At 31.3% G+C, this 21,987-nt stretch overlaps 2 protein-coding genes across 2 annotated transcripts; one reads left to right on the top strand and one right to left on the bottom strand.

Annotated features, from left to right (window-relative positions):
- The first annotated feature begins 16,716 nt into the window (after positions 1–16,716).
- Positions 16,717–18,572, top strand: LOC106385149. The gene is made up of 2 exons (XM_013825103.3): positions 16,717–16,869; positions 17,317–18,572. Exons 1-2 carry the CDS (start codon positions 16,816–16,818, stop codon positions 17,986–17,988), a joined length of 726 nt encoding a protein of 241 aa, XP_013680557.1. The 5' UTR covers positions 16,717–16,815; the 3' UTR covers positions 17,989–18,572.
- Positions 18,573–19,727: 1,155 nt separating this feature from the next.
- On the bottom strand, positions 19,728–21,904 carry LOC106386914 (E3 ubiquitin-protein ligase RZFP34-like). Its single transcript, XM_048752169.1, has 12 exons — positions 21,652–21,904; positions 21,480–21,567; positions 21,313–21,372; positions 21,191–21,223; positions 21,023–21,100; positions 20,904–20,947; positions 20,771–20,811; positions 20,617–20,699; positions 20,441–20,532; positions 20,285–20,354; positions 20,167–20,208; positions 19,728–20,084 (listed from the first exon to the last, which is right to left on the bottom strand). The coding sequence occupies exons 1-12, from the start codon at positions 21,726–21,728 to the stop codon at positions 19,914–19,916; spliced, it is 879 nt and encodes a 292-aa protein (XP_048608126.1). The 5' UTR covers positions 21,729–21,904; the 3' UTR covers positions 19,728–19,913.
- Between the last annotated feature and the right edge of the window lie 83 nt (positions 21,905–21,987).

The raw sequence follows: 21,987 nt of genomic DNA, 5'->3' as shown, positions 1-21,987 counted from the left end.
GGTCCAAGTCTTCTAAAACCATAGCAGTAATATGAAATTACTATAACACCCCTGGAGGCTCCCGTAATGATTACTTTGCGTATTTGGTAAGTTGGGGGCTTGTTTTGATCCCGTGAGGCGTGAAGGGCATGTGGTTCATAAATGGTCTCTTGATAAGCTAATGACAGTGTTGTTTTGGATATTTTTAGCTAATTATTGGAAGGTGTTTGTTTGTTTCTTTGTGTTAGAACTTAGAAGCTAGCTGGGAGATTTATTTAACTGTTAAATTGTTAATAAATTTACTTATATAACTCACATGTGGGTTGTATTAAGTTATAGCTCATCAAACATCTTCCAAATCAAACTTTGACAAATTAATAACACTGTTTTTTTCTTCTTCTAATGTTATTATAAAGGACACATAAGAAAGATACGAGCTTTGTTTCTTGGCTATTAGAAAGTGAATGTCACGTACGGTACGGGACTTCCTATCCAGATCAGACCAAACATACATCATACTTTATCCTAAACTCGTAGCATAAAGAGAATATCGTTTTTGTATCTACAAAATTGAAATTAATTATAATATGTACTCAAACAAATACACATTATAGCGTGGGGCTTTTAAAGAAAGCGCAAAGAGCATCTAAAAAGCTTACAAGGGCACTGGGCAGTGGCCAGTGGCTGAAGGGGAGAAAGAATGCAATACATTTACAAACAGAAAAGTATAGTTTAAAATCCTTTGTCTTGTTTAGGTTATTAAAGTAGTTTCTTTTTGCTTATGGGAACTGCAAAGTGTTAACTTGTGATCACAATGTGTTATTGTGCCCATACATACATGCATGAACTTTTTGGATGCAACTTTTGGTTGCCTAGTTGTTCGTGTATTTACATTAATCTTGTTCTCCTTGTATAATAATGCTACTAGATTGCTTAGCTATACCGTTTTCGCATTTCAATAATAACAAACGACTTTAAATGATACTAGTATAGTATCTGCCCAATCTGATTTTTTAAATGTGTTACACTTTAATATATCCAACAAATGGTGAAACGAAGGGTTTGCTGATTAATTGTTTTGCAGTTATAATTATTTCATTATCATAGTTCCAGACTTCCAGTAATGGTCATTAAATCATCACAAAATTAATCATCAAACTAATCACGAAGTAATCAAGTGGTTAAGACTTAAGGAAGTGGTTACGAGCACGGACGACGCCTGAGACGATAGATTTTCACCATATTCTTCTCTCTTTAAGTATATAAATGATGCCCACTTGATAAAACAATGAAAAGAGAAGAAAAAAAACAGAAATACAATATCTTGCCTTTTATTTTGTGTGATCTTAATGGTGAAATCTCTTAACGTGATTTTTTTGCCTAAAAGAGCCCATGCTTAACCAGTTGACATTGTATGATATATACGTGAATAACGTGATTGGTTAAGGCGTTAAGCGACTTTACGATACAAACATTTAGATTTGCGGTTGTAATGGCGGAAACAAAATCTACCTTCACAGCCACATGGATGAGAATTCAGCTTTTATCTGTGGGATGGCTGGACCAGTGACAAAAATGGTTTAATTAACAACAGTTTTTGATAAAGTTTTGATGTATTTATCACTTTAGTAGATTTCAGCTACTGATTGGTTGCACTTTCTAATCACATAAATGGGCAGTACGATAGTAAATGTAACATTTAATATTGTAACCAACATAATTAACACATTTACCCATCTAGCCATAAAAGTCTACGTGTATATTCCCTGTATATTAAACGAGAACCACTTTTAAAACTTATTTTAAAATTTTATTGGCAAAGAATGCGAAATAATGACGTGGCTTCACGAGAAACTTTTATTTAATAAAACGCTTATGTGTCACGCACGTCACATTTTTCACTAAAAATGTGAATTTAATGCGTTCACACTAAATCCTTTAAAAAAACTTCGTACCATCTATATTTTTCTCGACGAACACTTTTACGTGATAAACCTTCAGCTTCAAGTTCGATTAGTTGATTTATCAATCCTCTTAATATAATTATAGCATCAATAAAAATTCTTTATTCATCTATACGTTTCTGTTAAAAACGGTAACCTATCTGATCTATCGCCATTAGGTCGACAGATCCGTAGACGACGACAAAGCGATGAAACTTTAGTACGATGTCAAGTGTTAATGAAAGAACCATTTTCTCCATACATGCTTTCATGCATTTAGCAGATCACTCACGTTCTTGAGAACCACCTCTCATTACTGAAAGAGGATGTTGAAAATATATTTCTAGATAAATGTGTTGTACTCGGTTTTGTTAATACTCGATGAGGTGATCTCTGTTTCGAGGAGACTAAATCACTGTAAATCGTCTCGGCTTAGTGTATTAATCTTCTCGAGCAAGCAATATAAGCATGTGAGTGTCACCACTTTCGCCGCCATGGGAGCTCTGCATTAGACGACCTTGAAGATGAGAAGAAATTTCCGGAAACGAACCACCAGCAAGTCTCACGTGCTGGTCGCATCTGGAATAACCTTTACAATTTAGAGGGTCAAATAACTTTCAATTTCTTTTATTATGCATCTATGTTTTCTGAATTTAAAGGAGCTATACTTTTTTATTTCACACAGTTATTGTTTTGTTTATAATATGTTATTGATCCACATTTTTTTCGATTTTATTTGTTAAACCATTAACTCCAAAACTACTACAAGTAAGTTATTCTTTATTAATAGCTACTTTTTGCAAACCTAAGAAAAAACATATCAATATCATAACAACATTAGTTAAAAAATGAGTAAACTCATTAGTTAATATTGGTGAACCCATTATAAAAAGTTTTTGGCTTCACCTCTGATAACAATCATACTTTTAGTTCTATTTAACTATCGTTTAAACATATCTTATGTTATACATAATCATAATATATAATTTTAACACTAATATTGACATTTTATTCTGCGTAAAACGCGGGTTACTGTCTAGTTTTATATGTACATGGAGACAGAAATGGATTGTATGTGCTTATATACAGCCTGATTCACAAACCAAACCTATATTCTATATTGAAAATAGATTGTTTATATATTCGCAATTATACTTTTGTTTCTATATGTTTATCTTTGGATGTAAATAGTCGTTCTCCCTCAGATGGTAAACTTTCTACTGTCCGTTTTCCCATAGATGACAAAAAATTGACTTCCACTGTTCCACAAAGTACAAATTGGTTCGTCGTGAAATACATATACAATTGAAAAACAAAACACACACATTAAAAGAAGTTAGCTTCTTTATTTGAAGTGTTGTACAGTTAGTAGTGAAGGAAAAATAATTTATCATATTAATTTATCATTTTCTCTCTAGTAGTCGATGACGCAAGTCGCGCAGCCATTAGTTAAAGATAACAATCATTTGACAAGAATGAACGTTTTCCCCATCTATGGCCCTTCTTGCCAGCGAAAGAAAGCGATGTGCGACTAGTGACGAAGGGAACGAGAAAAAACATTAAGTTCTTTAATATTTTTTAAACTTTTTACTATATACGAAGAATAAATTTTTTTTTCTTTCATTTATTGGTAGAAAATTATAGAACAAGTCAATTTTTCATTAATTTTAATAAAGAACTATCATTCCTAAATTTTTGATTTATGAACACAAGTTTATTGTAACAAACGTCTGGCGATGATTTAGTAACATGACAAACACATAATAAATATTTTCCGCTGGCCGGGGTTGAACCCGGATTTCATCAGTTAAAATTGGCCGGTGTGCTACAACGGATTTGATAAATAGACATCCAACAATCAGACAATTATTTAAGACTCAGAGTGGGCTTTGGAGGACTTTGCACCGCATTGCAAACATTATGAACTAAGAAATGGGCCTTACACTTGAATAAGGAGCCGTTTTTATAAAACTCAAATGCGGTACTTCAAGAACCCATCTGGTTTACAACTTTGCCTTCTTTCTACCTTTTTAATGATGCGAATTGTCATCTTGCTAAGTGCTAACTATATTCATGGAGTTTATCCGGCATTAGAAACTGAAGATCTTAAATCTCAATATTGTACGTAATTTAAATTGATGTGTATAGAATATAATATTTATTGGACAATGTTAAAAACTTAACCAGTTAAGAAAAGTCTCACTGCTATCAGAACTTAATACCAAATTTACTTGGAAGTTTTTTTTTATTGATTTTTGGTCTGAAAAATGTAGTTTCAGAAGCCAATACTTCATACCACAAAAAGAAGAAGAGAAATTTGTGGTCTAACATGATTATTGAACAAAGACTATCCTATTGTATCCTACGATGATACATAGCCAATAAAACATAGAGTTGGATCCGGCTCTGACTAATCTACGAAGCCCACGGGTTGGCTATTTGGAATTGGTATCTAATAAGAATACCTTTCATCGACAAGTATATTTAGTACCTGGCATAGATCATCAAACGATTGTTTTTTTTTTTGCTAACTACATCAAACGATTGTTGATTTACAAAAGATATTTTCTCCTTTTTCCATGATCCTGATTAGTTATTTTTATGTTACAAATAAATAATTGATCAATGCAACTCATAACATTTATTTTCTTTACCAATTTATCCGATCGACCTCGAGAAAACTGAAACATTTATAGTTTAAGCTTTTCGATAGGACAGAAAGTTGTTCAAATCCCGTTTTTCATGTTTTCAACACGAGACGGCTAAAATTGTTGAACATTCTGAGATTGGCTACCTAGTCAAAGAAAAAAACTAAACCGAAGTAGTTTGGTCGAATAGTTTTGTCTGCTTACAGGATAAACAACCGGCTCTTGGACGAGTCCGCATACTATAACTATAAAAATATATACATTGACTTATATCACACGCACTACAAGTAGACTACATCATATTTCATACCTAATTATATATATTCAACAGGGTTTGATTTAAATACGTATGAACTTTGATATAGAACAGAAGACGATGTCATGTAAAATAACATCGTAGATCTGAAATCTAGTAAACTCTCGCAAATGATCTGCATTTTTGGAATATATATAATTAGGTATGCGTATCATGTAGTGTAGTTCGTACAAATGGTAACTTGTAATTTATACTCCATATGTTTGTCGTTTTAAGTTTCGACACACGGATTAAGAAAACAATTAATTTTGTACATTTCTTATAAAAAACAATATTATCTATATAGCTAACCATATTTCAACCAATAGAAAAATAAATTTTGCATAAAATTAATAAATTTTGCATTGAAAATCGAAAACAACACTTATTTTGTAGCGAAAAAAATTATCTAAAACGACATTTAATATGAAACGGATGGAGTATAAACGAGAAGAATTTTCTTAGACAAATTTTCAAAGGTATGTGTAGAGAATAATGAATCTTTTTAACTGCCACAACGGTAAGTTCGTTTTGTTTCTTTTACGTTCTCAAGCTAGTAGGTCATGCCTCCATTCATTAGAACTATCATGATTCATGAGTAATTGAATATATTGGCCGACAGAATAAGCAATCTGGTTTTTCTTAATATCAAATTTAAGGATCTGAATATATTGGATTAAACTAAAACGCGCATAAACTTGTTTCATTCATTATGATAGTGAAGAATATAAGCTAAGCATGTCCAGTGCATTTATGGATAGCTCCCATGTTTCTGGCTTCGTATAAACAGCTCTTATCCGTAAAATATCGTTGTTGTTAAATTGCCAACACGATCATATTCATAAGGCATTATTAGATTTTGAATACTGTGGGACATAGTATTCATTTATGATACAGATATCTACGAAGTCACATAAACATTCGTATCAATGATTGTCAATGTTTATTCAGTTCGCTTTCAATTCAAAATGAATAACAATCAGTGACTAGATTAGTCTGTTTTTTTGACATCGACTAGATTAGTCTGTTAAAGATCCCAAATCAACAAAAACATAAACTTTTCTTAAACAAATATTATATCTAGTCCAAATACACTGGTGTCATATACACAAGAAAATAAATAAAGTAATAAACTAACTACTAATCTTCACAGATATTAGTGGGAAGACTACGGAGGTGATTGATAGTTGTTGTAGGTGCTATCCACGGCCATATTTATTTCTAAAACATCAAATTCAGAGCAATCAAGCTTTAAATTTTTTTTTTGAAACCACGGCTCTTGAAATAGCCTACAGCTGTACAAGTGCTCTGTAGAGCTAAACATCCAAATCAATTTTTAAGTGCTTTCCATAAAATTCTACAGCAATAAAATTTAAATTCACAACAAAAAGTCTACAGATTTTTTCTACAGCAAAAATTTTAAAGCTACGGTCATTACCAATCGGACTCAGTACCATTAATTTAAGAGGAACGGTAATGGTTAAATGGTTGAACCTTATTATAGTAGTCCATATCTAATACTATAATAAATTAAAGACTACATCTTTGTTGACTAGTTATTGACAACAACACTATGTATAGTTGTTGATAACAATACTATGTTTATAATCTATGTAAGCTTATATAATACATTAGATTTGATCGTCGATTCGATTCAACAAATCTATCTTCCGTGATCAATGAAAATTCTTGTGATTATGTGGACGAGTGAATTTGTGGACGAGTGATATACGAGCTCTCTTTTTTTTGCCAATATGACCCATAAGGCGTAAGAACATAGATAAATGGATTGAAGCTAATATTTTTGTGTCTATAATTTCTTTTTCAATAAGTGTAAGCAAAGAATCACAAACCCCATAAAATAGATGCAGCTCGTAAATTCATTTTGTACAGTATACTATATACATTGGCATTGCGCAGAGTAAATTTATATGAAAATTATTTAAGAAATATCGTATAGAAAAGAAAATTTATATTTTTGATCGAATTAATATTTTTGGTCATTCAACAATTTTTAAAAACTTTTTTGTTAATTATATAATTTGTTTACTGATGAGCTTATCAAATTTCTAAAAATATTTTAGGTCAAAAAATTACTTATCGCATAAGAACCTAACGTTTAGACAGAAGAATCTCATGCCTACTATTTTGTTACAATGAAACTATGTCAACTCGGTTTTATATCATGATTTAGCAATTTAAAAGTTAATTATGGTTATGAGAAGTTTACGTTCATGTGCCAATCCTATCTATCTTTAATATTTTCTTATTTTTGTGTCGTTTTTTTTTCATTTTGGTTATTGCTCGATATAAATATTGATTTTTGAGTTTATTCTAATTTCGTTATTTAGTTTTGGCATGAATTTAGAAAATGTTTAAGATTTAAAATTATTAAAGAGATACATACTTAGGTTAAGGTTTGCGCCTTGTACATAATAAATATTTTATATTTATTATTTATTGCTTATTTTATGTTTTTCTGCATATTGTGAAATAATAAAATAATAATTATATATTAAATAACCAAGAAATCAGTTACTGTTATGTAATAAATTGGCGTGCGCATATAAATCAAACGAACGCTCTTGTTTATTCGCAGTAATTTTAGGGTAAATAAATCAAAACAATCAATCTTATCTATCATATATGATATATAATTAAATTTAAATGATATTAACATATATATATAGTACACTTTTGATATGAATATTTATTAAATGAAGTTTCTACTCATATGATTTTATGATTATTTGTATATTTGTGTACCAAAATTTTACACCAACGATTTTTTTTAATGTGGAATGTTTAGTGGTTTCAATAATTTATAAGCATTTAAAAAATAACAATGAAGATTTCAAAATTAAAATATTAACTTTTCAATATATGTTCAACGCAGATATCAAAATATAATTAAGTATGTATTTTCATATGATGCATAGTTTAATTTAAACGATATAAAAATATATATATATTAACATAAATACCTATTAAAATAAAATTATTTATTCATATGATTTTACAATCATTGTATCTTATTAAAGAAAAAAATTTAAACTTTGATCACAAAAGTTTATGTGACACTTTTAACAGTTTTTAGTAATTTATACTTGTTTTGAAAAATTCAAAATACAACATATACAAGAAAAATCTAAACTTTTATTATATGATTAATGTAATTGTGTAATTTATTTTAATAATAATTAATTAAACAAAAATGATAGAAAATATACAAATTGTTAGCAAATCTTTATTATTTAAAATCATTAATTACCACATATATCTTAATCACATTAGGTAATTCCGTATGTTTTATTTAAGGAAATAATATATAATAATTTCAATTTGATAAATGAATGGTTCATAATGGACATACTATATAATATAACATTTCCTACCAATTTAATTTTGGACAAACAAAATTATTAATTGATTTTCAAGCTGACACGTAAACAAAATTAGCATTCCAATTATGTGACAATTCAGAAAAACATTTTTTAATTAGTATGTACAAACTACATGTTATAACTTTTTAAATGTTTCTATATTAATATATATGAGATATTTGAATATAATAATAACATTTTAGTAAAATTGTCATATTGGTTCCGCCTAGTTAAGAGTGTTTTCTCTGGAGTTTACGCCTTTTCGGTTGCAAAACTTAGTTGAAAAATAACTTATAGAGTTATAGATTAATCAGTTTAGTGTTTTAGTATATAAGACATACATGGCTGAAGGTCGCGAGTCCCTAATACACAAAAGATATCTAATTTTTGCACAACTCACACGGGAAACCTAATAAGTAGCCAAAAGACAGAAGTTCTTAAAATTCTATCACAGTGAACAAAGAAAGAAAATCAAAAGTTTTGCTTCACATGCTCTTAAATTAATGTTGGTGAAAGAGACCATGAAATGATAACTCTTGTCTCCCTACTTTTAGTATTGGAAGTACTTTTCTCTTTTCTTTACATATATACCCATCTGCATGTATATTGTTGAACGAGAGAATCCTTTAGCTCTTTTTAATGGATACCACTCCACTATCACAATTGGTAGGAACATATCGTGCACTACATCTACATTATAATATTACTGTGACCATCGATGATATTCATGATAATCACTTAACATGCCCAGGGACCCAACCAAATATGGAGATATTACTTTCCTTTCTTTAATTCAACTTGCAGACTTGCAGTAAAAGTCAATTAATCATTTTCATCAGAGTATCCATTATATATTTTGGCCGAAGAAATTAAAATTGAGTTTTCACTCAACTGACCCCCTTATACTCTTTTCGTCTGGTAATATTAAAAATTCATGAAGGAATACATTTGATGGTTACATAAACTGGCTGGCTGTTTCCAAGACAAAAAAGGATATGAATATTGTAGAAATATGAAAATGTATGCATCGTAACTTTTTTAGTATAAAGAAAACTGATAAAAAAATCCTTAGCTATGCTTGAGGTTATTATATATATTTCTTAAAGACTTTAATTTGCTTAGGGTTTCTAGAAACTCGGCAAGATCTGCAGACAGAAATTGATAATCCGACCATAGATTGTAGATCTTTGTACGACTATTATATTAAAATATTGACGGTGGCTATAGCATAGGCTTATAGCGATGTTTATATCAAATTTTTAAATATTGAGCTGTTTTTTTTTCTTTTTTCAAAACTGAGCTGTTCAGTTCTGTAATATTCACGTGAAATTTGGAAACGAAGATGTGAGTCCTTATTTTTCCACGAGTAGTGATAGGTTTAATAATTGAAAAAGGATTCCATCAAACTTTTCTCAATGTATTGGTGGAAAAAGTTTGGTTACTTGCCTCTTTTGCTGACAATGGAATCCACTTCTCATTGACTCCATGCATCTTTAGTTGTTTATACACATATGCTTTCATCTTCATATACTTTCTCTGTACAAAATTGAAAAATATGTTATTAGAACACTCGTTCCCGCTCTTTTCGTTGAACTTGATTTTTCTTGGATAAAGACAAGAAATCGTATTGTATCCAAGAAAAAACGAAGAAGAAAACAAAAGACCTTTAAAGAGTTTTTAGACTATATTGTGAGTGAGTGAGTGAGACCAATGTCAGTAAACTACGATACTGGTCTTCCGCCAAATAGTTACGGCAAAAGAAATTAATATTTATATTTTATAAATACTACTTCCAGCAAAACAAGGAAAAAGAAAAACTATCTACAGCTATAATATTTAAAAGATACACCCACTAAAATGATTTTAATCTCGTTCATGTAAACATGTATAAGAATGATTTGCAAAAAGAACTGAATTATAGTTATTGTTATAAATTAAGCATTGAAATGATCATCCACTTCTTTACCAAACTCAAGCACTATGATCATCCACTCCTTTACCAACTCAAGCACTATGATCATCTACTCATCAAACACTATGATCACCCACTCATTTACCAAATTAAGCACTATCTTTGTTATTTTATGTATTGTTGTTCACTATAAATACCATCACTCATCTCACTCTTTTGTACACCAAAAACAAGAACAAGAGTTTATAATCAAAGAATCATTACATTTTCTTCTTCCTTCTTATAATAAACTCTCTCCCTTATACTAGTGTTATTTGCTTCCTACGGGTATTAAATTCTACTCTTATTTAAATTTCTCGATACTATAAATTATAAGTTATTTCATAACACGTTATCAGCACGATCACTCTGCGATTCGGTAAAATTTATTTGTATCATTTATACCATGTTATAATGGTCGGTATACCGCCTCTACTATTATTTATATCATGTTATAATGGCCGGAATACCGCCTATATTATTTACTAGTAATTTAATTTATTTATTGGTCGGCCGAGCCGCCTTATATCCTGTTTATTATTTATTGGTCGGCCGAGCCGCCTTATATCCTGTTTATTATTTATTGGTCGGCCGAGCCGCCTTATATCCTGTTTATTATTTATTGGTCGGCTGAGCCGCCTTATATTCTGTTTATTATTAATTGGTCGGCCGAGCCGCCGTATAATTTATTTGATATTATGCATTGATCGGCTGAGCCGTCGCATGATTTATTGTCATATAACATAAATATTTCATTGTCATAATTTTTCACTTTTATGAAATTTTATAGATTTGATTGACCGTTTAATACGATATTTTCGGACTAATTTTTGGTGCACTCGATTTAACCCCAACGGTCACAAAGAATTTTTTTCAAAAATTTCTCCTTTCTCCAACGGTCATGAACAGTAATTTTTATCTATAAATACAACTCATTTTCACTTCATTTCATCATCCAAAACATTTCATCTTCTCTCAAGAATTTCAAAATCGCTCTCCTCCGATTTTTCAAGAAAGATGATTCGCGCACTTTTGTTTTTATGTGCCATTTTTATTTGTGTTTCTATTTATGGTTTATTCGATGGAGAATTTACTCCGAGTGAATTTAAGATGATTATCGGTTTAATTTTCTTTACATCGCTTCTCCTTGTAATTTCTTGTATGATTAATGTAAACGGTTTTTAAATTATGAAGTTCATAATAAATGATTCATTTTAAAATTGCGAAATTCTAAAAAAAAATAAAAAATATATATATATATATATATAGTCATTTTAGACGATGATATATATATATCAACGCTTGTGTATATGTAAGAATAATAGTTATTTTATGAATTAAATTTTGCTTATTATACTTTAATATGCTTCATGATTTAATGGTATTAAGGAAACATACTTTATGATTCATGGTCTAACATCATAAAAGAAATTATTTGTAATCGGTTAGTTTTGTGGTCGATTAGTCTTTGGTCTAATATCATAAAAGAATTTGGATTATATGTTGATATTTACTAATGTAATGGCCATGTTTATATGAGCAAAATTTAAAGTTTTCAGGATTGTGTATTCTCTCGGAAAGATATGTACAAGTTATCAGCCAATTCAGAAACGTGAACAGCTGAAACTTTCATCGCCGATATACTTCTGTTTATAAGATAAGTATTTTTATGCTTTATATACAAGTTTAACAAACTTGATTAGATAAATCAATTTGCATGAAGTTGGCAGTGATATAAATTTGTTCATTAAATTGATTGATAGGTTAAACTTTGTTAAAAAGCATGAGAGTAATAATATAGTCTATATAATAATTACTATGAAAGTTTTATTTATTTTCTGATATAATAAGACACCTTTGTTAATACATATTTATATATATTTGAAATATTTTGATTTTATTACCATTTATATTGAGGATTTTAAGTTTAAAGCTTGACTCTAAAAGATCCATAAGTTTTGGAAGATAATATATATAAAAAAGGTATTATCACCTGAAGTGATTACCTAAAGCTCATTTTGTATTTTGCATTTAAAGATTACAAGACCTGAAGTCGGTAAATAAAGCCAACTATGTTGGATGTTAAGTTTAAAAGTAAATTTCTTCAAGAAATTGTTTTATGATGCATATATATTGAAAAATATCTATTGATAAATCACGTCTAGTTGATTATGATTCATTCTCCTGAAGAGAATATGACATTTAAAAAACTCATAAATAGTGGTTTTAGACGTGAGCATAAATGAGGTCAAGGTCCAAAGAGTTTCTTTATAGAACTCATACTCTCACTTAAAGTTGAGAAAATAAACATGGTAATAAAGAAAAGAAATTATGAATTCATCTGAAGATGAAAGAAAATTTATTGTGTGTACAATACAAGGTAGTAAAAACTTATAGAATGCTTAAAAAGAGGATATATATGATGCTCCAGAAGTATACATAGTATTACTGCACATAAAAATTTAATTTAAAGTTCTTAAGAATGCAATTTAAAGTTCTTAAGGTATTGTATTTTTATAAGTATCAAAAGTTAAAAGGATCTACGAAAAATACATAACCCATGTAGGATATGTTGTTGATTAAGAAAATGAGATACATTCGAGATTGATAAACCTGTAGTATTATACTCTCGAGGGGAAGAGTTAAAGAATCTCACTTTTTATGATAAGTCAAACATCCAGAAGATTATGTTTACACTAAAACTAAGATTGATGAATTTTTCTCAAAGTAAATCCGTAAGATTTTGAGACACTTATGTTGAGACAATAAGCAAACGAAATGATATATACATTTCAATCAGAAATAATTCTCAAAGCAGTATAAGTATTTTAGAGAAAATATCTACAGCCTCTTATATATTGTACTACACAAAGATTAGTATAATGAAGATAAATGTATAGTAAACTAGAAGTTTACATTTGGCATGAATCAGTTAGACCATTTTGGTTCATTAATAATGCGAATATATACTTAAAGGTCATATGCATAGTCATATAAGAACCAGAAGATTCTTCCGAATGATTTGACATATGTTGCTTACCCATAAGATAAAAAGGTAATATGGTTTTCACCAGCCAAAATAAGATATTGGCATAAATAACGAAGATGTTAGTGGACTGATCACCCACTATGCATTTTTATAATATTGGTGAATTCACTTCTTAAAGTCTTTAACGACTATAGCACATTCACTGAGATAAGTGCTAAACATTTTGAGCAACACTGGATCGCATCAAGCCAATAAATATTCACTAGTTCTCCCCATCATTGGTATAGAATCAGAAACCAATCATTTTCATCTAAGAATGTTGGATGTTGCTCCGCCACAGAGCTTCAAATGAAGATGTGTTTTCAAATGAGGTTGGAAATATATGTTGGATATAAATCTCTATTGACACTTAAGAATCCAGAGCCATCCCCGAAAAATATAAGTAAGGCTATACATGAATTCTAAAAGTGAGTTAGTACTTCCAACATAAGGGGGAGAAAATAAACAGCTGGAAAAGAAAATAAGTTGAAATGAATTATCATTGATCCTCGGGCTAAACACAATGTGAAATAGAAGTCCAAAAGATAATTCATTTCAAAACTTACTAAAGCAGTTGCCAGACACGACCCATATAAATATAGTGATCAAGTCACATATACCAGCTGTAAATGCTCCAATAAAAATAAATGTTCTACAAGAACAATATCAAACTGCTAGTCACGCCTGCAGCGTGGTAGACAGATTGGTTCCCAAGATAAATCCTCGTAAATGAAAAGGAGCATATATTGATAATGGTCAAAACGAGGCAATATAGTTTTGTATGATCTCCAGAAGAGAAATTAAACATGACTGACGAAAATTCAGGTACCTGAGACAAATGAAGAGATCTCAATAAGTTATGTCATGTATGAAACAAAATGGAACCGATAAGAAAATTGACGTCGATGATATTATACATGCAAAGTAGCAGTTGATATAATAAATGAGAAAGAGGATCATGAAAGAAAGTCTATTGAAAAGTGTACACAAAGAAATGATTGGCCAAATCAGAAAGATGCAATAGACAAAGATATAAACTTCTTGTGAAATAGAGAAGTATTTGGACCAGTAGTCCATACACTAAAAGGTGTAAAACAAGTGAGATGTAAATGAACCGTTGCACACAAAGAAGGATCAATATGAAATTGATTGTGAAGAGACATAATTTCATATGGTAGATGCAACTAGTTTCAAGTTCCTTATAGTCTGGTAATAAAGGAAGAACTTGAATAAAACAATCCACTTGAAAAATGTTAATCCCTGAAAGTATAATCCATGAAGGATTGATGATATCAAAATCATGTTCCCGGGAACTCTGCATATTCGATCGAATTGAAACAAACTATTTTATGGGATATATGAAATATTATAAGGTTAACAAATGTATCCATTTGTATTTATCAAGAGATTATAAATCAATAGAATCATGATTTGAATATAATCAAAACTCCTGAAGAGTTATAGAAAAATTATATTTTAGAAGAAAACTTTGACAATACTATATTGTTTTTATGTATTCTAAACTGGAGATCTAAAACTGAGATGTTATCATAAAGATCCTTAAAGTATTTTATTTAAGACGCTCGTATATGTTTGGTCCTGAAATACCATACGTAAGAGTGTTATTTAAGAAAATTATTAATCTTTTTCATTACTGAAAGATGTAATTTCATATGAAAAGAAAGAAAATCATAATAGTAACTTCTATAGTTACAAATGAATAATTCGTATGTACGAGACGAATCTCTATACGATTATATGTAAGAAATTTGGTTTGAAATCCAAATAGACCAATAAACTATTGTCTAAGTCAAAAGAGAATTATGGACAAGAAGTCTAAAGGCCCTAGATATCATAATAGAAATGAATAGAGTTTATTCTCTTAAGCTTAATTCTCTGAAGAGAGTTGATTGGAATGCATATCCTGAAGATATTGTTTCCAGGGAAAGAAATATGATAGTAAGTGTGGTTGTACTCTTTTTCCTTATCATGTTTTTTTTTATCCCATTGGGTTTTTCCATGACAAGGTTTTAACGAGGCAACAAAGAACATACAAAAGATAGACAACCAAAGAGAATGTTACAATTTGAGAGATGAAAATCTATCATTGTTCTAAAGGTTCTATGACTACTCATTCGAGGGGGAGCTTACGTAGTTGTACTCTTTTTACTTTTACTACGGTTTTCCCCATTGGGTTTTCCATGACTAGGTTTTTAATGAGGCACCACGTAATACAAGATGGATGATCAAGGGGGAGTGTTATAAATTAAGCATTGAAATGATCATCCACTTCTTTACCAAACTCAAGCACTATGATCATCCACTCCTTTACCAACTCAAGCACTATGATCATCTACTCATCAAACACTATGATCACCCACTCATTTACCAAATTAAGCACTATCTTTGTTATTTTATGTATTGTTGTTCACTATAAATACCATCACTCATCTCACTCTTTTGTCCACCAAAAACAAGAACAAGAGTTTATAATCAAAGAATCATTACATTTTCTTCTTCCTTCTTATAATAAACTCTCTCCCTTATACTAGTGTTATTTGCTTCCTACGGGTATTAAATTCTACTCTTATTTAAATTTCTCGATACTATAAATTATAAGTTATTTCATAACAGTTATATATTTAAAACGTTTTTCGATATTGGGATAAAAATTTAAAATGACTATTTTGATGTCTTTCTACTGTTCAGATACTAAGAAAAGTATTCACCAAGTATTTAAAAGATCGTTATTTTTTGTGAAAACACTAGTAATGGACGAAACCATGGAGATCCACCTAAGGACAAGCCCGAATGGTTTCTTTCATTGACAAACAAGTTAAGGAATCATATTGAATCTCTCAAAGAAGGGAGGATGTGGCATTTACAAACACATATGAGGTACAACCACAAGGGAAGTGTTTAGTATCAAAGGTATATTGATAAGGTGTTTAGGATAGATTCGAATAATTTATACAAAAAGACATCTTTATTTTATTAAGAACATTCAAAGATATTACAAAAAACTTAAGAGATTAAAATCATTTTAGTTCTTTGGAGTTGTGGTTTGATTCGAGATGAGAGAAGACTTAAATTTTTTTATTTAAGATCATTTTTTCAATGTAGTTCAATCCATTTTTACACACAGTTATAAGCACTGCATAGAGGTTTTTGAGTTGAATAAATTCAACATTCATTAAAAAAACCGTAGTTTCTCTTTGAATATGAGTCAACTATATTACTTTGAATTTGAGTTATGCCATTTTATTTTCATAGCTATACAGTTATACTACGATAAATAATTTTCTTATAGTTTGCGCGGTAAAATATAAAGTGGAGTTAGTTGAGATAATGTTACAAGAAATGATACAATCATGTGCTATTATTTTAACTTTTCTTTTTAGTTATTTAACTAATTATTGAAATCTTGAAGAAAGCTACATACCTGAAAAAGCTTGATCTGCTTTAAACAGTCCAACAAGTTTTTACTTATTTATATGTCCTTCCCTCCCTAAGTTAGACTCCATTCTCTTTCTATCCCTCTCTAACACAATTTTAAAAGAGAATCAAAAGCTCAGTTTAGTAGAATTTATGGATAACCAGAGCAATGCTCTTCTTGGCTGGCCTTACTTTTCTCATGGAAAGGTAAAATTTATTCCATCTCTTTCTAAAGTCGAGTTTCTTCTCTTCCCTTCACCAAAGCAATGCTCTTCTTCTTCTTCTTCTTCTTCTTCTTCATGTTTTTGCTCAAATGGGTGCATAATGTCTGTCCAAAACAAGAACTTTAATGTGGAATTTCTTTTTACTATTCTTGGTTGTTCTAATAAATAAATAAATACCTGAATCTAGACCTAGTTGCTAAGACTCAACTGGATTTTACATAATGGTGGCCTTAATCTGCAACCAGGTGACTCAATCCTTGATGTCTTTAGAATTATTTTTATAATAGTTGTCTTAGCATGCAACTAGGTGACACCAAACTTAGGGATCCCTCTGTTCTGTCCCATCTAGCTTATTTTAAGATACTTTTTTCCTCTGTTTTTTTTTTCTTTTGTGTTTCTAATTTATTTTCTACTTCTGTGAAATTTACAGACTACAGAAGAATTAAGACACTCTCTTCTGTGCACAACACTAGATCTCGAACAAACAAAGATGTTTGCTCATGAGGAAATAAGGAAAAGGGATGAACAACTGATCCAGCTCAAAGACATCTTAACCAAAACCATTAAAGAAAGAGACGAAGCTCTCCAGAAATGTGAGCGTCTCATGTCTGATAACCTCACGCGTCCACAACACCAGCAGCAAAAGCATATGACTCCTCCTTTATCAGGAGCTTCAAGCATTGAAGATGAAACATTGCATCCTCAACAACTTACATCCAACAAGAGTTTCTCATCCTCGGATTGTGAAGAGAGCTTTATGTCACCAAATGATCATGTCATGAACCCACACTCATCTCAGCTTGAAGAAGTATCAGGAAATGAGATTATGGATCCAATGTTTCCAGACAAACCATTGCCTGAAAAGGGCAAGCTCTTACAAGCTGTTATGAAGGCAGGGCCATTGCTTCAGACACTGCTCTTAGCCGGTCCACTACCTCAATGGCAACACCCACCACCGCTTCTCAAGACTTTCGAGATCCCTCTAGTCACCATCCAGTGCCCAAATGTCAACAATGGCTGTGGAAAGTTCAACAGAAAGAGAGTATTATTCTCAGATGGGTCGTATTCAAAAACTAAGTATCAGAAAGTTCTTCTCCACTAACCGACACAGTTCTGGCTGCTGCTGATCTTGATTCTTACTCAAGTAGTACTATTAGACATCTAATATACCATCACATAGGTCAATTTCAGGGTTTTAATCTCACTTAGTGCCTTAGTGGGTCAAGTGAGAGTGGTCTTTGTACATTAGGGTTTTTGGTTATGCTCCATTGTGGGAGACAGAGTCTGATCCATTTAGGGTTTAGATTTAGAGTGATGAGAAAGAAAGACCACAAAAAAAAAAAAACTCCCCTGGTTTTATTTAATACTATGTGAGAGTTTGCTATTTTTATTTATTTCTATAGGGATGCTGGCTGTGGTTTTGTTTTTTTGAGTGTTGTATCTCAAATGCATTTTCACACTCATGTGTTGGCTCCATGATGTGTTGAACTAGGGTTTCTATGTTTTCTTCTTTTTATGCTCAAGGTTTTTCCATCTACCACCGGTTGGTGGAGATGGATATTATGTTGTATCTAAAGCTCAAGACTTTAGCTTCACTGATTTTCTCTCTCTTCTAAATGTGATGTTATGTTTCTGGTTTCATAATGTAATCAGTTTTCTCTAGTAATAACTGAAATTTGGTAATTACTTGTCGCCTTTGTGGGGGTGTGCTTGAATGATTTTTTATCTTTGAGATAATTTATTTTAATATTTTGCTTTACGGAGAGATGGGTGGGAGATAACGACCAACAACCAAAAGTTCTAAGAGCCCAAAGCAAAGCAGCTTTGTCGGGTCGGGTAGGTCCTGGATATCTAGAGTCGGATCTTCTTGTCCTGTAATGTAAGTAGTGTCCTGTGTCAACATAGGTTAGTTCATAGATTGTTTGACCTTGGTGATGGTGTCAGTATATTATTTTAGCGGGTTAGAATCACTACTTTCAAACTAATTTACTAAATTGAGGTTGTGGATGATTTAATGGCTTCACGAGTTTGAAGGAACTGCCCACTAGGGTTTATAGGGCCATCGTATAAACTCAAAATCTTATTATACAACTATAATTGATTATGGGCTTTTGTTTGTTTCACAAAATTTATAACGTAGCTGATAGCTAACCTACTCAATTCATACTTTTTGTAACAAAGTTTAAGTAACGACAAACCGCCTCAAATATTGTTGTTAGGTAGCAAACGAAAAAACATCTCAAGCTTGAATATTTCAATATGCGTAACTTCTTCCAACTTTTGTCGGTAGGATTGATTTATTCATCGGATATTTTTGTTGAAGTACATGCATATATACTGTTTACACATCTAGAGAACATCTTTTAAAACATGTTCTTTCTCTTCTCTTTCCTTGTAAAATCATGACTAAAATTCGAAATATCAAATTCTATACTAATAAACGACATTTTTAAATTGAAAGTTCTTTTATTATATATATGATATATCATATCGAAAACAGTGAACTAGCACACAAATAAAATCTAAAAACCGTCATTACAAACCAAAACCAAAGATGAAACCAAGTTGCAATAAGACTGGTTGTATACTTTTTCAAAAGTTTTCAAGAAAGGTGGCGACAGTTGTAATGGACCAATCACCATAGCATTACAGTCGATTTTAGGAAAAGGTGACACTAGCTCAATCTCAAAGTTTCTCACCAAATGACACTCCTAATGCCTTTTGATTCGCAACGTATTAGCAATAGGCATTACACGAACCACTAAAGAAAACATAACACAAATGCCTGCCAGTTTATGAGTTTTATGATATTGGTTTTAACTATGTTTAGAGGGCATAACATCTCATAATCTGTTTTACGTTTATTATTTTAGACCATCTAGACCCGCCAAGTCGAATTAGAATGTTATAACACAGTCGTCATATGGATTTGAATATGTGCTGATATAGATAGTTAAGAAGGTACAGTACATAAATAATCTCCCTTGGGAAATTAAGACACCAAACCAGCCCCGGTTCAGGTCTTGATTAACCGGTTGAACCAACAACCTGAGGAACTCCTGAAGAGCAAGAGTGAGTAGTATCAGGCCCTCTCTGCGTCTGTCTAGCGTTGTATGAACCGCAGCTAGTGCACTTATGCGCAATCAAATGAAACCGAACATTCGTGTTTGAACCACAGTCATTGCAAAGTATCCATACCTAATTAAAAAAAAAAAATCACATTAGAATCCAAACCATACATACAAAACACACACAACCTCGTGAACACAATCTCGCTTACCATCTTGTCTTCGTACACTTTTGGCATTGGGTAGGCAGCAACCTGCAATGGTTAAAATTTAATGAACATAAGAGACTATACAAAAAGATATACCATTATACTATGAAGCCTTACTTACCTCTTCATCAAGTTTCTTCCACATGTTGGACATGTCACATATGGATTTAGAACATACAGGGCATGTGTATCTACACAACAAAACATCAAAACAAAAAAAGTATTAATCTTTGTTTACCAGTGACTTGCATTAAAAGACTTGAGAGACTTCTTTTACCGGTTATGCAACCCCATATCTTTGGTGCATTGTAAATGCATTGTGTGACCACATCTCAAAACCGTGATATCTCTCGTGGAATCAAACAGATACTGAAAACAAAAAAAAACCCAAAAATCAAGACACTGTTATGTTACGTTGTTAAAGAAAAAATTTAGCGGATACGATTCTTTTACCTCAAAACAAACGGGACAATTGTGATGCATTGCACCTTCAACACATCGGTGCTTGTCCTCCATGACTTTGGAGTAGCAACATCCTGAAGCAGGAAACAAAATAAGAGCTGGAAGCAAAGAGAGAGTAGCACATAAAGTTTTTATTGTCTCTTACGACATCTTTTGCAATGGAAGAAGTTTTCTTCTCCTCCGGTCCTATCAAAAGCAACATCATTGAGATTGATTACTTATCAACAATCAGTTACCACAAACCTACAAGAGTTTTTTTTTTTTTTTTGAATTGGTACCTGCAAATCCCACATTCATCGCAGTGGTATTGCTTCTTGGAAAGCTGAAACAACAACCAATGTTGAATCTCATTAATACACATTCCATTTTATAAGAAGAGGGTTTGAAGAAAACTTACATCATCATCAAAGAACTTGCATTTTGAGCAAAAGTACTTCCCCATACATACGCCACAACTAGAGCAGTTCTGCTGAACCTGTAAGAAAACAAATCACAGGTCAGCATCAAGACACATCTTTACACAAATAACATTCGATTTATTTCAAAAAAAAAAACAGATACTCACATCTTGTTCTGTCTCACAAAGCGAGCAAATAACCTGACAAAAAAAAAAAAAAACAGAATCAAAAATTTATCACAGTGAAGAAATAAAAAATGTTCAGAATATTAAATCTGATTTCAAATAACCTTTGAAACATCATGCCGAGGAAGATCATGTCTAAGAAGCTGTTCAGTCTGAAGAGAGTCCTGTTGAAAAATGAATGTTGATATTTAAGTAGTGAGATTAGAAACAATATGGTTGGGAACAGAGTAAAAAAAAAAAGATGATTCATTTAAGTATTAGTTTTAGATACCTTAGCTTCGTTGTGGCAATGTCTGCAATCGAAAACTTCATCGCAACAAGGTGCTCTAATCTTGCATCGTCTTCTATAATGTGTGCACCTAATAAACGCATAAATTAAGGTTAAATTCAACAAAAAGCTTGAAACTTTAGCTTCAACAAAGATGGATATGAATGTAGTTTACCCGTAATGCCCAGATCCAAGCTCCATAAGATTGGTAAGTTCTTGGTTTTGCTGAATTTCCTGGAAACCCATCTCCATATTTACTTGTAAAGCTTTGATCTTTGATGCTTCAGATTCTTCGAGAGTAACGAAAGTATGAAAAAACGTAAACTTGAGGAGTTGCAGAGAAGAGAAGGGAATCAGGTAGATATTTGTTTATATGAGGTGATGATGATGAGAGAGGTGACTCGGCTACACGCCAGATTTTTTTTCTTTTATCTTCCCCTGACCATTACATATCTATATTCAATTTTGTTTTGTTTATTTATTGATGTTGAAACTAGATGCACATTTGAAA

This window comes from Brassica napus, chromosome C3 (genome assembly GCF_020379485.1).
Source record: "Brassica napus cultivar Da-Ae chromosome C3, Da-Ae, whole genome shotgun sequence".
NCBI lineage: Eukaryota > Viridiplantae > Streptophyta > Magnoliopsida > Brassicales > Brassicaceae > Brassica > Brassica napus.
This window is presented reverse-complemented; position numbering and strand designations above follow the sequence as displayed.